At 39.0% G+C, this 17,762-nt stretch overlaps 1 protein-coding gene and 1 pseudogene across 7 annotated transcripts in view; one reads left to right on the top strand and one right to left on the bottom strand.

Annotated features, from left to right (window-relative positions):
- The window catches only part of Tlk2 (tousled like kinase 2), a 97,821-nt gene that overhangs the window by 15,567 nt on the left and 64,492 nt on the right, over positions 1 to 17,762 (bottom strand). For all 7 annotated transcript variants that reach the window (XM_041635841.1, XM_041635838.1, XM_041635840.1 and 4 more), the window contains 6 exons: positions 17,440 to 17,592; positions 14,150 to 14,216; positions 12,578 to 12,675; positions 10,722 to 10,803; positions 8,399 to 8,490; positions 800 to 889 (listed from right to left, as the gene is read on the bottom strand). In XM_041635841.1, the coding sequence (XP_041491775.1) occupies positions 800 to 889; positions 8,399 to 8,490; positions 10,722 to 10,803; positions 12,578 to 12,675; positions 14,150 to 14,216; positions 17,440 to 17,592 (582 nt within the window). The remainder of the gene's footprint in view (positions 1 to 799; positions 890 to 8,398; positions 8,491 to 10,721; positions 10,804 to 12,577; positions 12,676 to 14,149; positions 14,217 to 17,439; positions 17,593 to 17,762) is intronic.
- LOC121436370 lies at positions 9,559 to 9,657 on the top strand (annotated as a pseudogene).

The raw sequence follows: 17,762 nt of genomic DNA on the forward strand, positions 1-17,762 counted from the left end.
AAAAGTGTGGACCTTAATAAATCACAAACACCACATACATGATTCCACTCATAAAGAGTCTAGAACAGGACATCTAAAGGTGACAGAGAGTACTGCTTAAGTAGAGGGAAAGTAAAATGGAGAAGTGACAGTAAAAAGGTTCAGCTTTCTTCTGAGAATGAAAATGTCCTAAAATGATCTTGGATAATGGCTATGTATATCTATGACACACGTGAAAACCCACTCAACTGTGTACTTTACATGGGTGAATAACATGGTATATATATTAGAATAAAGTCTATTTTAAGTTGGTACCTTAAAATTGCACATAGTGAAAATACTTATGACATAGATGTGGACAATGAACCTTATATCCCTCCCCATCAATCTAATTATAAAGTGTTTACTAGCATACAGGGTCCTTGTCCTTTAGCCAAACAGATGTCTGGCTGACCCAAATCTGAATAATGTATGATTATTTGACTGTAAATTGGGGCTGGAGAGGTGGCTCCATGGCTAAGGGCACTGACTGCTCTTCCAGAGGTCCTGAGTTCAAGTCCCAGCAACCACATGGTAGCTTACAACCACCTAACCACCTATAATGGGATCTGGTGTGCTCTTATGGCATAAAGGCATACATGTAGCTAGAACACTCATATACATAAACAAATAAGCCTTTAAAAAAGATATATCCTATTGACTGTAAATTAATAAATTTAGTTCACTTAGAAAACATTTCCCAGGTCCAGATTTAAGCTCCATTCCATGAGTACTTAATACATCAAGAAAATAAGGTAAGGAAAAATGGTGTAGGACTTACGAGTCAGTGTCCAGTGAAAAGTAATCATACAGCTTCACTATTCTAGGATGATCCAGCTCTTTGTGAATCCGGTATTCCCTACATGCATGCCTGTAAACAGAAGAGAAATGTAACAAGAAAGCACCGGCCTGCTTTTTAGAACTCACCCTAATTTCTCTACCATTTCACATTTCGACATGTTCATTTGTCTGTTCCATTTACATCCCTCTCGTCATCTCACCTACTTACTCTTTCTGTGCATTCTATTTTCTCTAATGTTCTCTATCTAGTCACTGGGAAAATAGTAGATGCTCCAACATTTCTTAAATGAATGGATGCCGATCGCTTTCAAGACCCTTCTGTGGCAACCACAAGTCTTTCATGTTAATCTTCAAGTACTAAAAATCACAGTCTTTCCCTCTCTTCCAAAGTGATGCTTCCAGGGTCTGGGGAAATGGCTAACTGCCAAAGTGCCCGCCTGCTTTACAGGTATGAGGACCAGAGTATGAATTCCAGTACCAAATACCCATCTGTACATCAGCCTCAGAAGATGGATACACAGAATCTCTAAAGCAAGCTGGCAAGAACACTAGCCAGACCACAAGTTCTGGGTGTGACTAAGACCCTATCTCATAAGGTGAAGAATGATGGAAGACAATTACTGACATCAACTTTAGGCCTCCACATGCACACACAGTCATATGCACACCACCCACGTGCACAGGCATGCACGCGCGCACACACACGCACGCGTACGCACACACAAAGGAAAACAAAACAAGATACTTTCTACCTGCATGTTGATAACCTGAGGTCAAACTAAGTTTGTAAACTACTTGAATTAATGGGTTAAACGATAAATCAACTAGCAGTTATTTTTATTTTTGAATTTCACTACTTAAAAATGTTCTTGTATTGGATATGTACAGACTTTTCAGTATTTACACAGTATTTATGTTTAAGTGTGGTATGTCATTTTACATGCTATCTGAAGATTCTGGTACCTGTGGAGGTTCTAGAACATATCCTCTTCACATACTTATGGATGATCATATTAATATTTTTGATTTCTCATTTTCTGAGGTAAGGTTTTACTATGTAGCCCTTGTTGGCCTGAACTTACTATAGAGGAGACTGGCCGGAACTTGCTGCAATCCTCTTACATCTGTCTTAAGTGTTGCCATTATAAGAATGCACCACCACAAATGGTTTCACTTAAAACAACAATAAAAACTCTTTTCGAGGTCACCACATGCTCTGCAGGTAAAGGTTCTTCCAGCCGAGCCTGACAATCTGAGTTCACTCCCTGAGACCCACATGGTGGGAGGAGAGAACTGACTTCCAAAAGTTGTCCTTTAACCTCATAGTGCTGTGGCACATATACACATACCATAGATGGATGGATGGATGGATGGATGGATGGACAGACAAGTGAATAAGTACTTAAATAAATGGAATAAAAGAAGCTTTATAAAGCATCTTTCAGCTGGATGGTAGTGGCACATCCCAACCCTCGGGAGGCAGAGGCAGGCAGATCTCTATGAGTTGGAGGCAGCCTGGTCTATGGAGTGCCAGGACAGTCAGAGATACACCGAGAAACCTTGTCTCAAAAAAGAAAGAAAGAAAGAAAGGAATGAAAAATACCTTTCTAGTTTAAAATAATAAAGCTATGAACAAACTGTACTATATATAACATGTGAAATATGTATCAGCCACATAATGGAGGAGGTGGCTTAGTCAACTTGCCTTGCTAGTAAGAAGGACCCAAGTTCAAAAAAACTGGGTGTGATGACACATGGTTGTGGCCCTACTGCTGGAGAAACAGAGACAGGTTGGTCCCTGGGGTTCTCTGGTCAATCAGCCTAGTCCACTTCGTTGAGTTTTAGGTCAAATGAAAGACCAAAGTGATGGCTCCTGGGAAACACATGAGGCTATCTTCTAGTCTTCACATGTAGGCTCACACACATGCATATACATCTATATGCACAAGAATGCATATACATCTATATGCACAAGAACACCTGCACACAGAGTAAGAGGTGTACAGACAAACAGACCACATACACAAAGAGTACCGACACACATGAATATGGTTATATCACATACATACCAAAAAGTTTTAAAAGTGGTTCTTACTTAGAGAGACAGTAACTAGAAACTACTTTAAGTAATTTATAGTACATTTGAGACGTTTTGTTTAAGGCAAAAGTCAGAAAGGAGAAATTTTCTATAGAATAAAAACAAAAACAAAACAGTGATGGTTCCTGAAGCTGGCATATTCTGATACCAAAAAGTATATATCAAACACTTAACTTTTAAAAATTAAATTAAGGGGGCTGGAGCTATGGCTCAGAGGTTAAGAGCACTGACTGCTCTTCCAGAGGTCCTGAGTTCAATTCCCAGCAACCACATAGTGGCTCATAACCATCTGTAATGAGGTCTGGTGCCCTCTTCTGTCCTACAAGCATAACACTGTATATTAATAAGTAAATAAAGATTTATTTAAAAAAATTAAATTAAAATTTAAGCCAGGCGGTAGTTGAGGCAGAGGCAGGCGGATCTCTGTAAGTTCAAGGCCAGTCTGGTATACAAGAGCTAGATCCAGGATAGGCTTCAAAGCTACAGAGAAACCCTGTCTCAAAGAAAAAAAAAATTAAATTAAAATTTAAAATCTGAGGAAATAAAGGAAAGAGAGAGAGGAACAGAAGCCTCCAAGTAATTATAAAAAGTTTTTCCCTGATGGAAACTTTGGGCTATTTCAAGGTGCTTTTGGTTCCACTGCTGTTTCTAATGCTTCATTTCATCATTCCGTCTCCTATACAGAAATGACAGGCCCATACCAAGGCAAAAGAGTAGCAGACACACACTATGTAAGGAACTGGAGACCTAGCTCCCTGAACTCTGGCTTTCTAATCACGAATGAGAAGTATAGAGATGTGTTCCTGTGGGCACTGAACACACACAGCCTTGGCTCAAACCCCACTTCACCAAAATAGCTCCACTCAGGATTCAATGCAATATTACCTTTGGCAAAATGTTTATTAAAACACAAAAAAACAAACTTACAAATCTGTGGACTAAAGAGATCACTGTTCAAATAATTTCTGGTTGAACAACATACTTCTAAACAATAATTATGTGCCTCTTTGAATAACTTTTCCATTTAGTAATTTCAAAGTATAGACTAATTTCTTCATAAATGTACAGAAAACCAAGGAAATGAATGGCAGAGAAAGTTAAGAATGAAAGAAAAGTGTCATTCAGTCTTTATCATCTCAGCCAAGTGTGGTAGTGAATCACATCATAGCAGCACACAGGAGGCTGAGGCAGGAAGAATGGCATGAGTTCAAGATCATCTAGGATACAGAATAAGATCCTTTGTCCAACAAATAACCCTCACCAACTCCAGAAGCACCTAAAACAACAGCCCCAACAGAGTCTGCCAGGCTCACAGGCTACTGCTTGTCTTTCAGCAAGGCGAGACTGACTTGCATCCTTCATACTCAATATTCTATTTAGTATCCAATAGATTAAAGGACTTGTTAAACAAGAAATCAGGAGAAATTTATACACTAAAGTCTATTTTTTGTCTTTTTTTTTTTTTTTTTTTTTTTGGTTTTTTTGAGACAGGGTTTCTCTGTGGCTTTGGAGCCTGTCCTGGAACTAGCTCTGTAGACCAGGCTGGTCTCGAACTCACAGAGATCTATTTTTTGTCTTCTTAAAGAATGACGCAAATTTAGATTTCTGGAATGCTTGCTTTTATATTAGAAATTTTGAAGAGTATTAAATAAGAGCACATGAATTCAGATATATATTGTATTTACAGATTGCTTTATATGTAACTTTTCCTATTGTAAAATTTTTATTATGTTTTGGGAAATTAAAGAAATCTAGCAGGGAAGAAGAAATGATTCAGTGGGTAAAGTGTCTGTTGGGACCCTCCAGTACCTATGAAACAAAGTCAGACACAGCACATAAGAGCTTCAATGCTGGGGGATAGGGATATGGAGAACTTGGCAGGGTGGGCAAGCCAGTACTCCAAAAACTCCAGATACAGTGAGATACACTGTCTCCAGAGAGAGAGACAGAGAGAGAGAGAGAGAGAGAGAGAGAGAGATCAACACTAAAATCACTTGCTATCTGGTAATCTTGAGTTCTGTCTCTAGAGTCTACATGGTTGGGGAGAAATGATTCCCAAGGCCTGTTTTATAACATTTCACATCATGTCATGTTAAATGTGCACATGTAAACCCTCACAATCATAATTTTAAGATTTTTTGGATTAAAAAAACAAGCCCTAAGATGGACAATGACTGAGAAGACACTCACTTGATGTCTACTGCTTGGCTTCCACACGAATGTGCACACATCCACCACCATCCCAACTCCACCTCACCCACTCCTACACAAACTAAAGAAATCTAGTAATCTGTCATGTTCATATGGCAAGAATAATATAGCAAGTTTATATTTTGCTTATAGAAGAAGGAAAGGAATTGGGTGTGATTGTGTACAATTATATTCTTACTTGGGAAGTGGAAGCAAGAGAAGTTGAAGGTCATCCTCAGCTACATATCCAGTAAAAGCCTAGCCCTGGGTTACATAAGACCCTGCCTCAATCACCCTCCCTCAACTCCAAACAACAAAGACAGAAATATATCTCAAAACTCAACAAAATAAGGTTTTATTTTCTTCGAGGTTCTTCTGAGTCAAATAAATGATCTTACTCCAAACAAAAGTGGGAACTACCTCCCCAATGGAAGAACAATTTATAAGGACTTACTAGGTAAGGTGATGTTACCAACATGGTGGTATATTTCCTCTTCAGTGTTAACCTCATATTATATTATCAAAGCATTCTTCAGAATCTATTATATACTTGATCTATGTCAAGTTCAGAGATGCTAATAGCACTTAACCAATTCACTTTTTTAAAAATTAGATTTACTTATTGAGTTACCGGTAGTTGTGAGCCACCATGTGGGTGTTAGGGACTGAACCTGGGCTCTCTGCAAGAGCAACAAGTGCTCTTAACTGATGAGCCATCCCTCCAGTCCCTACTTACATTATCTATATAGCACAGGGTTCAAAGCAGGTTTTTCTGTCAGTTAGCAGAATCAAAGGTGGAAGTGTTGAAGAGTTCCTCCCAAGCACCTGGAGGTCGTTAAGAACACCCCTTCCTCAGGATGTCAGCTGGGAAATGGCCCCTGACAGAGGGCTCCACAGACACTCAGATGCCATTATTCCCCTTGAGGAGAACAGTGAGAAGGGACCATACCCAGCTCTGGTTAGAAGAGCAAAGTTTAGATATAGGAAGCAATGTCAGTTTATCGGTCTATCTCCTTCTCCCTGACCCATTTTTATTTAGATGTATGAATGATAGTCTGTGCATGGGGGTGGGGTGGTTCCATGTGTATGTGCATTTGTAGAGGTCAGAGGAAAGGATCAGATGCCCTGGAACTGGAGTTACAGTTGGTTGTAAGCCACCCAATATGGTGATGGAAACTGGACTCAGGATCTCTGGAAGAGTAAGTGCTCTGAACCAGAGCCATCTCTCAGCCCCTCACTTGATCTAGTTACAGCAGAGAGATAAAAGAAAGACAGTCAGTTGGCTGGGCTTGGTAGCACATGTTTAGAGTCCTAACACTTACAGGAGACAGAGGCAGGAGAATCGCTTGATTTGTTTGAGGGCAGCTTAGTCTATGTCATGAGACTCTGTCTCAAAGAAGTAAAAGTCAAACTGAAACAGAACATCTCAATCAATAACCACCAGGGCTCAAACTGCTTAAGTATGCCAAGGAGGGACCAGGACTCAGATTTGATCCATTTCAAATGGCCAGATGAGCTGAATGACCTTCCAAAGTCAGGGTCAGCCTAAAAGCTAGATCGGGAGTCTACAACTTGGCAAAATATGTACAGGTCCCAGCACAGAAATTATGTTCTCAAGGTTGATCAAACTTGGTCCCTAGAACTAACTATTTTACAGAGGCCAATGTACAGGTAAGCTACAGAACAGGCTCCAAGGACACCTATAGGACACCTGTAAAGATACATGTTCTGGTTCAGCACCCTTAACCACTCCTACAAGTCTCAATACAGCGAGGACAATTTTCATTAATAACTGGCCAGAACATGTAGTTTCCTTCTCTGAAGTGTTCATGGCATTCACTAACGCATGCCATTCATCCCTGATGTCAAGTGACTGGAATGCACTTTTAATAATGTATCTGGCTCCTCAGGAACATCTGGGCTGCAGCTGCTTGTAGGGTACTGTGCATAAGGCATATATACATCACCCCTTGTCCTCCTTCTCACGCAGCATTGAGCTCTACCAATCAGTGTGGAACAGAAAGACTTAGCAGGCCCCTGGTGTACAACAGGTCTAAAGCAAAAGTTGCCCCAGTCCAGACATGAACTGTTTGTTGAGAAACTACTTGATTTTCCTTTTAAGACTCAGAAAAAGGCTTCTTCAATCCCCCCCCCCTTTTTTTTTTTTTTTTTTTTTTTGTCCTCCAAAGTCTTATGAAGAAAAAACAGCAAAACACAAAGGTTGTCTCTGTAACAGGAACCATGTGTTACTGTCCAAGGGACTTGTCTCCTCCTTTCAGGGACAGAACCTGTCTCATTCAACACTTATATCTACCACAATGAGACAAAACTGCTCAGTAGGGAATCTAATAAGTAAATTAAGTCTGGAGCTTCCAAAGCAAATGAGCCATGAACTCCAGTGTTCAGAAGCTCGGGAGGGACTATGGCAAAACCCAACATTAGTGGACCAAAGAAATCCACAGCTGCATATGCAGTAACTACGTAGTAACCTGAGCTACTACATAACCTGCATATGTAGTAACCTGAGGAAACTGCCCCCTTATCCTCTTCAGTCTAGGGACAAAGGAGGACTACCACTTTACTGATGTTCTCAAGAGAGGCAACCATAGGAAGTAGAGCACGAAAATCACAGAAGCTTTTTGTTGTTTTTGAGGGTTTTTTTTTTTGTTTTTTTTTTTTGTTTTTTGAGGCAGGGTTTCTCAGTAGCTATTGAGCCAGTCCTAGAACTCACTCTGTAGACCAGGCTGGTCTCGAACTCACAGAGATCCACCTGCCTTTGTCTCCCAAGTGCTGAGATTAAAGGTGTTTGCTACCACCTACCGCCTGGCAAATCAGAGAATTTTGAGGTGGCAAACAGACAAGTCAAGGAAAAGAAAGAACACTGTACTAAGGGGCTAAAGTCAAGCTTGTACCACTGAGGCACAGCAGGACTCCATCCTTTTAACCCCACTGTCTCCTTCCCAGACCACTGGGCATTCTCACTGACTTTCTAAAGACAAACAATGGTTTCTGGTGCCTTCCTTGCTTAATATAGCTGTCTTTAGAGACAATAGAAGGGGAGTTAGAAATATGGGCTTCAGATTGAGGTATGGTTGCATTTAAATTTAGCTTCTAATGGTCTCGGTTTTCTAACAGTTTTCTCATTGGTAAGATGCAGAGTATATCTCCTTTGCTGGGACAGTTAAGAAGATGAAAGAAAACTAACAACAATTCATCCAAATCTCTTCCATGATGCACAAATCACAGCTATCACCAATGGGTGGAGAAATCAAGCACTTCAGCATCACTTACTTGTGGTAATTCTCCTTTTTCTCATCTCTCCAGTTTTTATTTAACTGGTGAATTTTCACAGCTACATATCTTTGCTCTGTTAGATCAAATGCCTATTAAAAAAAAGGAATATTTATATTTTACATAAGTACTAACAAGAATTACAGGGAACTGACTTGAAGCTTTTATTTAACAGATCGACACAAAGTACAAAATACATTATGAAATGAAAGCAGCAGCAAATGACAGCACGTCATGTTTGCTCCAGTGTTGCAACCATCCTCTTGAAACTTGGGATTAGATAATTCACAAGTCTCTAGACACAATGGCACCGTGGGATTTATAAGACAAACTTAAGAATACACCACAAGCAGAAGCCAACCCAGGCCCTGACACTTCCTCCAACAATGTTCATTTTGGACACCATCCCTTCCCATCTAGGACCTTTCTCCTGAGGTTGTCTCTCACCCTCAGTGAGCCTAGGGAGCTCACATGTGTCAACACTGTCTCCCTACTTTTGAAATCCTGAAACGTACACTAATGGCTTCCTATAAAAAACAACCCAGATGGATATGATCATTGGTATGATCATCACAAAGTATTCCACAACTCGGTATGTTGTGTTTACTAAAATAACAGAAACAAAAACAAAACAAAATAAAAAATCCCAACCTTATTATTTAGGGCCACATCTATGTACTGAGTAAAATCAAAGTCTGAATCCCAACAGTAGTGCACAGGGACAGGCTTTCCTGAAGAGCAGCAGTGCTGGCGGGCCTGGCACTGGACAAGCAATGCTTCTCTATCAGTTTTTACAAATGAACACACAGCTGCACAATACGCCCACCAGGAACAGAGACTATCACTGTTCCATAGGTGTCCCCAATGTTTCTCTAGGAAAGCAATGTCCAAACCAGGAGGGCTGTTATTAGAAATAAGGGACTTGTCACCCAGGCTAACGCAAAATGAGTATATAGTAGAAAAAACATGCTTCACAGAAATGAAATAAATATACTTCTCTCATGCTCTAAAGAATATACCATTGTGGCTTTACTCTAAAAACCACTTCAAGATAGTAAAAACTAGGTTATATTACACATAGTCTGTGAGAGCACTAATGCTTATCAAAGCCAACAAAAAGGGTAGAAAATTGTGAAAAGAACTTATCTGTGCGAGGAACAATGTTTATGAAAGTAGAGGTTAGCATGGCCCCTTGACAAGGATGGAAAAGCCTCAGGTCTAGTAACAGGCGCTGGTCAAGGCACGGTCTTCTGTTTTGTAGAAGTTAATTACTGTTTTGCTTGTTTGTTTTTAGTTTTTCAAGACAGGGCTTCTCTGTGTAGCCCTGGTGCCCTGGCTCCTGGAATTTGTTCTGTAGACCAGACTGGCATCAAACTCACAGAGATCTGCCTGCCTCTACCTCCCAAGTGCTGGGGTTAAAGGCATGTACCACCATTACCCTGCTGCTAACTCATTTTTAAATGTTTGATTTTTAAAAAAAGGGCTTTGCTTAGCCTAGATATAGAGGAGAGGGTCTTGGTCTGCCTTAAAGTGGGTGCCTGACTTTCTTGACTCCCCAAGGGAAGCCTTACCCTCTCTGAAGAGTGGATGGGAGTAGGGTAGGGTGGGAGGAAGCAGGGGGAGCGGGAGGAAAGGAGGGAATAGGAACTGGGATTGGTATGTAAAATGAGAAGATTGTTTTAAAAGAATAATAATAAAAAAAAAAAGAAAAAAGGACAAAAGTTTTCTTCCAAAGTGGTACTACACAGGTGATTTGTTAAGTCAGGTACATAAAACCTTCAACAAGCTAGCAATGCCCTCCCTAATCTCAACTCTTTCTAAGGAGCTAGGATAACTATGTCATCAAAGCGCAAGCATGGTACTTGCAAACAAAGGTGGCCATGTGTCTGTCAGTAAGATTTACCAGCACAGACTTTAAAAGTATAACTAAGTATAAAGAGCGTACTGAAAATCTAAGCAGTCCTGCCCTAAAGGCACAGCCATGGCCCACAGTGCTGACAGGTCCACATCTGTGAGTGTCCTTATTGCCACTGATGTATACACTTCAAAATGACGTGGTACTGTACTTGGAAGGCTGAGGCAGGAGAATTGCCAAGAGTTGGAGCCATCCTGAATCACACAGTGAATTTAGAGCCAGTCTGGGCTAAAGTGTGAAAATGTCTTAAAAAACAAAATACAAAATTTACTGGAAGCAATTTCCCTAAAGGTCTTAGTCATAAAGCTTTTGAATTTAAACCTACAAATATAAATACATAGTTCTTAATATTAAAAATTTCTACAAATCAATATTACTGTCTCTTTGTACTCAGTTGTTTCTACTTACCTTGTAAACTTCACTGAAACCTCCTCTACCCAAAAGATGTAACAACAAATATCTGTCATTTAGCGTTGGATGATCCTTAAATCTGTGGAAACGGAAGATGTAACATCCTGAAGTCAAAGACTATAGTCTTCCACATAAAGCCACTGCTGAGAGTTTGACAACTGATATCAATACAAGAAACTATAGGACAAAGTTACACAGCGCAATTATAATAAACAGTAAAAGTTATTAAAGCCTGATACTGGTTCTAGTCTTAGTAGCCACATCTTAACTTGGGGCTGTTTTTGATCCCATTCCTTTTTCTCACTGTTTTAAAACTATATCAAGCTCCAAGGTATTTTTATATTGCCTTAAAAATAAAGCATTTCATGTGTTTTATGTGAATCCTCCCGCCCCCCCCCCCTTTTGAGACAGGTTCTTACTATGTAGTCCTGGTTGGCCTGGAACTCACTATGTAGACCAAGCTGGCTTTGAACTCACAGAGATCTACTTGCCTCTAGCTCCCAAATGCTGGGATTAAAGTTGTGTATCACCATACCCAGCTAATTGAGTTTTTGGAGACCAGGCATACTTTGGCCTGGAAATCCCAATCCTCCTGCCTCAGCCTGCTGAGCACTGGGGTAACAGGTATGCACCATAATGGCCCGCCTTTATTGGTTTTGAGACAGGGTCTCGTTATACTCTGGCTTTAGCTTCCCAAGTGCTTGGAATACATATAGATTTGTACGAACCAACCCAACTCATTTTTCCCTCTTTAGATAAGTCTATGGTAAATCTAAAACTAGGATACAGTGTATTCCCAAAAGAAATTCTTCCTATAATCTCAGTGCTCTGGAGGCAGAGGGAAAGTGAAAGAAAGCTCAAGGCCAGCCAGGGCTATATAGTGAGACCCTATCTCAAAACCAGAAGTACAAAGACAGCTAGGGACAGTTTGGTAGTGGACTCTGCATGCCTAGTTTGCATGAGGCCTTACATTCCAACTCCAGTACTTAAAAAAAAAAAAAAAAAATTAAAACAATCTCCCTATTAATCCTAAAATTCCTTTATTTTGTATTTAAGAAAGCAGTGTGCCTGTGTAATATTATTACATGAAAGTTTAAATTAAGTAGCTCTAAATTTGACTCTTCATTTGGGCTTCTAGTCAAATTAATTTCATTTCTCTAACTTGTTTCCTGATTGATATGTGCAAGATTATGGACTTGTTTGAGGATTAAATGTGAGATCAAAAGGGCACTTAGACGACTCTTTCCTGATACACAAAGTTCACAAGCAATGGTAAGTGCTGGTACCTTCCACTTGACAGAATAATGGTCATGGTTCACATGGTCAAACAAAAATATTCAAGCCGTAGCTACATGAAAAAAAAAGTTACAGCTTCCGCAACACAAGAAAAGAACTAATCAGTGATGAGAGCCATTTCCCACATGTAAGCTACTTTTCCTGAATTTTAGTCATATAAATGGCTTATGAGCAAAGGGGAATGTGGGTCTATAATTACTGTGCTAAATTTAAGAGTCGTACTAGTTTACTCAGAAAATGGAAGTCATCTCACTCTTCTTACAGCAACACTGTGGCCAATGCTTCCCATTCCTCAAGACTCCATGGCCATGTCTATATGCCATACCCCATTCACCCTGATAGCTGCCAAGTTCTACTGTGTAAACTTTACTCATGTAAAATGCTGTACATATACATATACAAGCTTACTTTTTAATACAAACATCATAATTTTGTTCAAAAGGAACTAAATAGACTTAGATTCATTTGGCAAACTTAGAAGTGAAAACGTTGCTCTGGACCATACAAGTCATAAAATACTCAGCAACCTCCAGCCCATTATAACCCAAGTTGCTTACTGTGAATTATCTTCATTATGTATCCTTTTTAATTCCCTGATATGTAGATTTCTAACCCTTTCTAGCCTTTCCAGCTCTGCCTGGATTTCTGCTTCTTCCTGAAAAGGGGGGGAAAAAAAAAGCTCAGAATCCAGCGAACTTTACCTTTTCATTTAAAAATGACATCTGTTTCACTTGTAAAAATCAAACAGAAGACACGCTGTATTGAAAAGATTAGTCAGTCTGCTACTCCATCACCCACTCCTCAGATGTAACCTCTGGGAACTTTCCAGGAATGTTTTATGCATATATATACAGACTTTGCAAAAACCTTATAAAAGTCTGGTATGTATAGTCTGATTCTCTACTTTTGGTATAGATTATGCTCAATACTTTAAATTCCACTAATTTAATATCTAAGAATTCATATGTATGTGTATGTTCGTGTGTGTTACACATGAAAACTAATGTAACATTAAAAAGTCACCACCAGTAACAATTTATTAGATGCTTATTGACCACCATCATCATAAATAGCATCCACCAATAATGTGGCTACTGAAAGTTTTAAGTTTTTTTCATTTAGGTGTATGGATCTCTCTATATGCATGCCATGTGTACAGGTGACAGCCAGGGATGTCAGATCTCTGGAACTGAAGTTACAGGCAGTGATGAGCAGCCAGACATGCTGGGAACCAAACTCAGGTCCCCTAAAAGAGCAGCAAGCTCTCTTAACAGCTAAGCCATTTCATCAGCACCTGGGTTGGTCAATAAAAGCTTTAAAAAGAATTTCTACATTCTACATTTATGATATTTTGGAGCTAGAGATATTAAGTCTATGGTAAAGCACTTGTCAAACATCCTTAAAATCTTGGGTTCATATGAACACACGCACCCTAAGCCACCACCAACAAAAAACACCTCATATCACACACATGAAAATGATAAGCACGGTACACACTGCCCCATTCCTGTAATCCCAGTATTTAGGAAGCTGAGACAGGATGATCCTGAGTTCAAGGCCAGCCTGGGCTATGTAACAAGACTGTCTCACAAAAAAAACAAAACAACAACAAAAAACCCAAACACCCCCATCAAAAAAAAAAACAAAAAAAAATCCCAAAAACCAAAGAGACACCATGTCTCTGACCCTCAATGAAAAGCTATCTCAGTGACTATCACCAAAAAATTCTTTTAGGTGTTAGAATATGGATGGTGGAATATATTCTCTTTAATTATTTTGGGCAAGAAGAGCTGCTGATGTTACTCAGACTAACACAGGAGTCCTTCTATCAATTTCAGACATATTAATCTTGTATATTTAATTTCTGCTTTAAGGACAGTCACTTGGGTAGCTCTATTAATTGACACATTTTTAGCAGATGGGTCACTGGGGTAAAGCATACCCTTACTTAGTGGCTTGCATTGACTTGAAAATAAAAATCCTACAAGCCATGAAAATAAGAGTAGCAATGCAGAATTCTTGCATCATACAAAGCTACAATTCTATTTGTCCAAACAGCCAAATCATTTCTACATCAAATGTAAAGTGGAAATTACACCTCTTGAAAAACATTTTTCCATTATACTTACTTTCTTAAGATGACCTAATCTTAGTTTGAAGATTTCTTCTTGCTCATGGTATTCTGCTAAGGTTAACCTGAAACACAATGGCACAATGTCAGCAAATTCTATGAAGTAATAACATGCTTATTTGAACAAAAATGCTCAAAGTATGCTACCAGGGCATATGTGGTTTCCATATTCAATGTGATTAAGAGCCAGGTTATTTAGAAGTCCTCTGATTAAAATTTCAGATAAGATGTGAAGAAGACTCAATACCCGTAAGTTTAATTTAAAGAAAGAAAAAAGAAAAACATATGAGCCATATTTTTACATTATTTATGAAATATTTGGCAACATGTTACATAAGCCATAATACCCACCTAACAAAATGTTTTAACTATTTAATGAAAATGTAAAAAGAAGACAGAAGAAAGGGCTGACTTGATGGACAAACACTCATTCTTAGTTCCACCTACTCCAAGCACACAACCTGTATCCTAAGAATAAAGAAGTGAATTTTCTCCATTTCTACCTCTCTCACATTCATCTACTTCAAAGGTTTAAGTTTCACTATTTACATGCATACTAAATTACTGGGACAAAGAGAACACAGCTATATCATTTTAGCATAAAAAGCCATAAAGCAGAACCTCTGAGATTCAACTATAGGAAAATACAAGAGTAAAAAAGTAACAACACATCTGTTAGGGCTACTGCAATTAGTCCATAACTGCAGGAATACCTGTATCTAGTACTCCATTTCACTCCAATGAAAAAGGGAGAAATAGGAAGGAAGGGGAGGGAGGGAGGGAAGAAGGGAGGGAGGGAGGGAGGGAGGGAGGGAAGGAGGGAGGGGAGAACGAGAGGAAGAGGGGGGGAGAGAGAGAAGAAAGAGGTAAATGACAGTCGAGAATTCTCCATGCCTTTAACAGATTGCATACATGGAAGGGATAATGATGCATGCTAGAGGCCTGTTTTTGGCTTCTGGTCAGTGGAAAGAGCCAAGTCACAGACATTTTAATTACAGAGTGGACTGAAAGCCTTCCAGCTTGGATTTTACACAAGACTCCAGATGGTAACCACTCATGAACACACTACTGGTCTGGATTAAATTCTAATTATTGTTCTGTGGTATGTATTCGTGACATGCATGCTCACACACTCCACACCTTCATTATCATTCTTTTTTTTCTTATAATTTATTTAACTTTATTTTATGTACATTGGTGTGAAGGTATCAGATCCCCTGGAACTGGAGTTATAGACAGTTGTTAGCTGTCATGTGAGTGCTGGGAATTGAACCTGGGTCCTCTGGAAGAGCAGTTAGTGCTCTTAACCACTGAGGCATCTCTCCAGCCCCTTCTTTATCATTCTTAAGCCAATGGTTTTATGCACCAGCATTAAGTAATTTTCAAGTAATACTGGAAGGTATCCCTCTACAAATAACCACAGGACTCATGAAAGAAAACAATGACTTGGGTTGTCTAAAGAATCTTTAAATCTAATACAAGGACTTTGTAACAGAAAACATTCTAGTTCCGAAAAAGTGTTTCTCAAACTTTGTTTACTACGGATATTTTTTCTTTTCTTTTCTTTCTTTATTTATTATGTATACAATATTTTGTCTGCAGGAAAGAGGGCACCAGACCTTATTACAGATGGTTCTGAGCCACCATGTGGTTGCTGGGGATTGAACTCAGGACCTTTGGAAGAGCAAGCAATGCTCTTAACCACTGAGCCATCTTCTCTCCAGCCCCTACTACGGATATTTTTATCACTATACTTAATGTGAACTTTAGTTGATTGAGATGTTCATTTCTCCTATATAAACACATAAAACGGGAGTTGTTTCCTATAAGCTCTGCACTACACACACATCACAGGACAGACTTCCTAACATGGGGTAAGGACTGGGTAAGCAGCTTTCTCTCTTAAACAAAAGAAGATACAGTTCCTGAACTTGTAACACAGTTGTGATGTAATGTAAGTAGGATACTTGGCACAGATTATAGGATGTGTTTCTGTGTATTGACACACACACACACACACACACACACACACAAAGAAAAAACACATATTAATAAGTTATATAATTGTCTGTGTCCATGTTTGTCTATACTAATTTCGGACAAGAAATTTACTTTCAATTAAAGACAAAGGAAGAAAAGAATGGAGAGGGAAGGTATTAAGTTATTAAATCCAGGATTTTCTATACTCTGGTGCAGGATGGCTATGTAATAACTGTTGACTGACAGAAAAAAAAATGACTATACCTCAAGATACTAGAGCAGTGGTTCATAACCTTCCTAATGCTGCAACCCTTTAGTACAGTTCCTTGTGTTATACTGACTCCAACTGTAAAATTATTTTCGTTGCTGCTATAGAACTGTAATTTTGCTATTGTTATGAACTGTAATATAAATATCTGTGTTTTCTGATGCTCTTAGGCAACACCTCTGAAAGGATCATTTGACCCTCAAAGGGGTCAAGACCCCACAGGTTGAGAAGTGCTGACTAGTGGTTTCCTTAGGTTTCCAGAATGGGATACAAGGGCATGGGGATAATGGGGTGAGGAAATGCTTATAAGGTCAAGAATTGTCGTATCATAAAATACCCCTTTTCTAAAATAAATCTACTATTTTCTTGGCTTACTTTTTAAAAAAAATTATATATATATATGGGTGTTTTAACTATACGTATGCCTGTGTAACATGTACATGCCTGGAGCCCTTGGAAGTAAGAAGAGGGCGTCAGATCTCCTAGAACTAGAGTTACAGACAGCTGTGAGCTGCCATGTGGGAGATGGAAATTGAACTCTGGTCCTCTACAAGAACAGTCAGTGCTCTTAAGCATGGAGTCATCTTCAGACCCTTTGGCTTACTCCTAAGCTTGTGTTAATGATGTACTTTTCTTAAACAGTAAAGAACATTCTAAACTATTAGCCAGGTAATTTCCACAAGATAACACCAATTCCCAAAAAATGATACCAATTTATCATAACCTAGAGCTACACATAAGTAAAAATTAATAATGATAAATTTATTTTGAACAGACAAAACAAAATATATGCTATCTATAAGCAATAGTACTTTTCTCTCTCATTTAACACTTTCTGAATAACGAGTGAATAGCTAGGAAAATCAACTAATATATTTTACATAGTTTTTAATATGAGTTAAATCCATTAACATATCTGGAAAAATAAATTTGCAAATTCTAGGGGCCTCTTTAAATTCTAGGTGTTTCCAAGGGTATTCATCAAGGCATCTGTATTCGGGGAATAGAGGACATTTCATTTCACATCATCAAGAACATACGTTTCATTTTCAGCTCCATTGGTCTTGCTTTTTCGTTGTTTCTGTTCAGTGGTTGCTGGAGGGACCTGAGCCATGGCAGGGGGTTTCCGTTTTGCTAACATTTTTCGTTGTCTTTCTATCTCTTCCCTCTGAGAATTTATCCTTTCCTGTTGCCTAGAAATATAAAAGATATGGCACAGAAAAGGCAAGTAATTTAGTTGTCATTGCTGTGGAATGAAAACAAACAACTTTTACCTCCATGTCTGACAACTTCATGGACAAAAGTTTGTAGTTAACCTTCAGGGTGTAAGAGCCAAACAGTCAGGAAGAGTGTTTCAGGAATG

Source organism: Microtus oregoni, unplaced genomic scaffold, assembly GCF_018167655.1.
Source record: "Microtus oregoni isolate MIOR12 unplaced genomic scaffold, Mior012 000048F_ref0000485, whole genome shotgun sequence".
NCBI lineage: Eukaryota > Metazoa > Chordata > Mammalia > Rodentia > Cricetidae > Microtus > Microtus oregoni.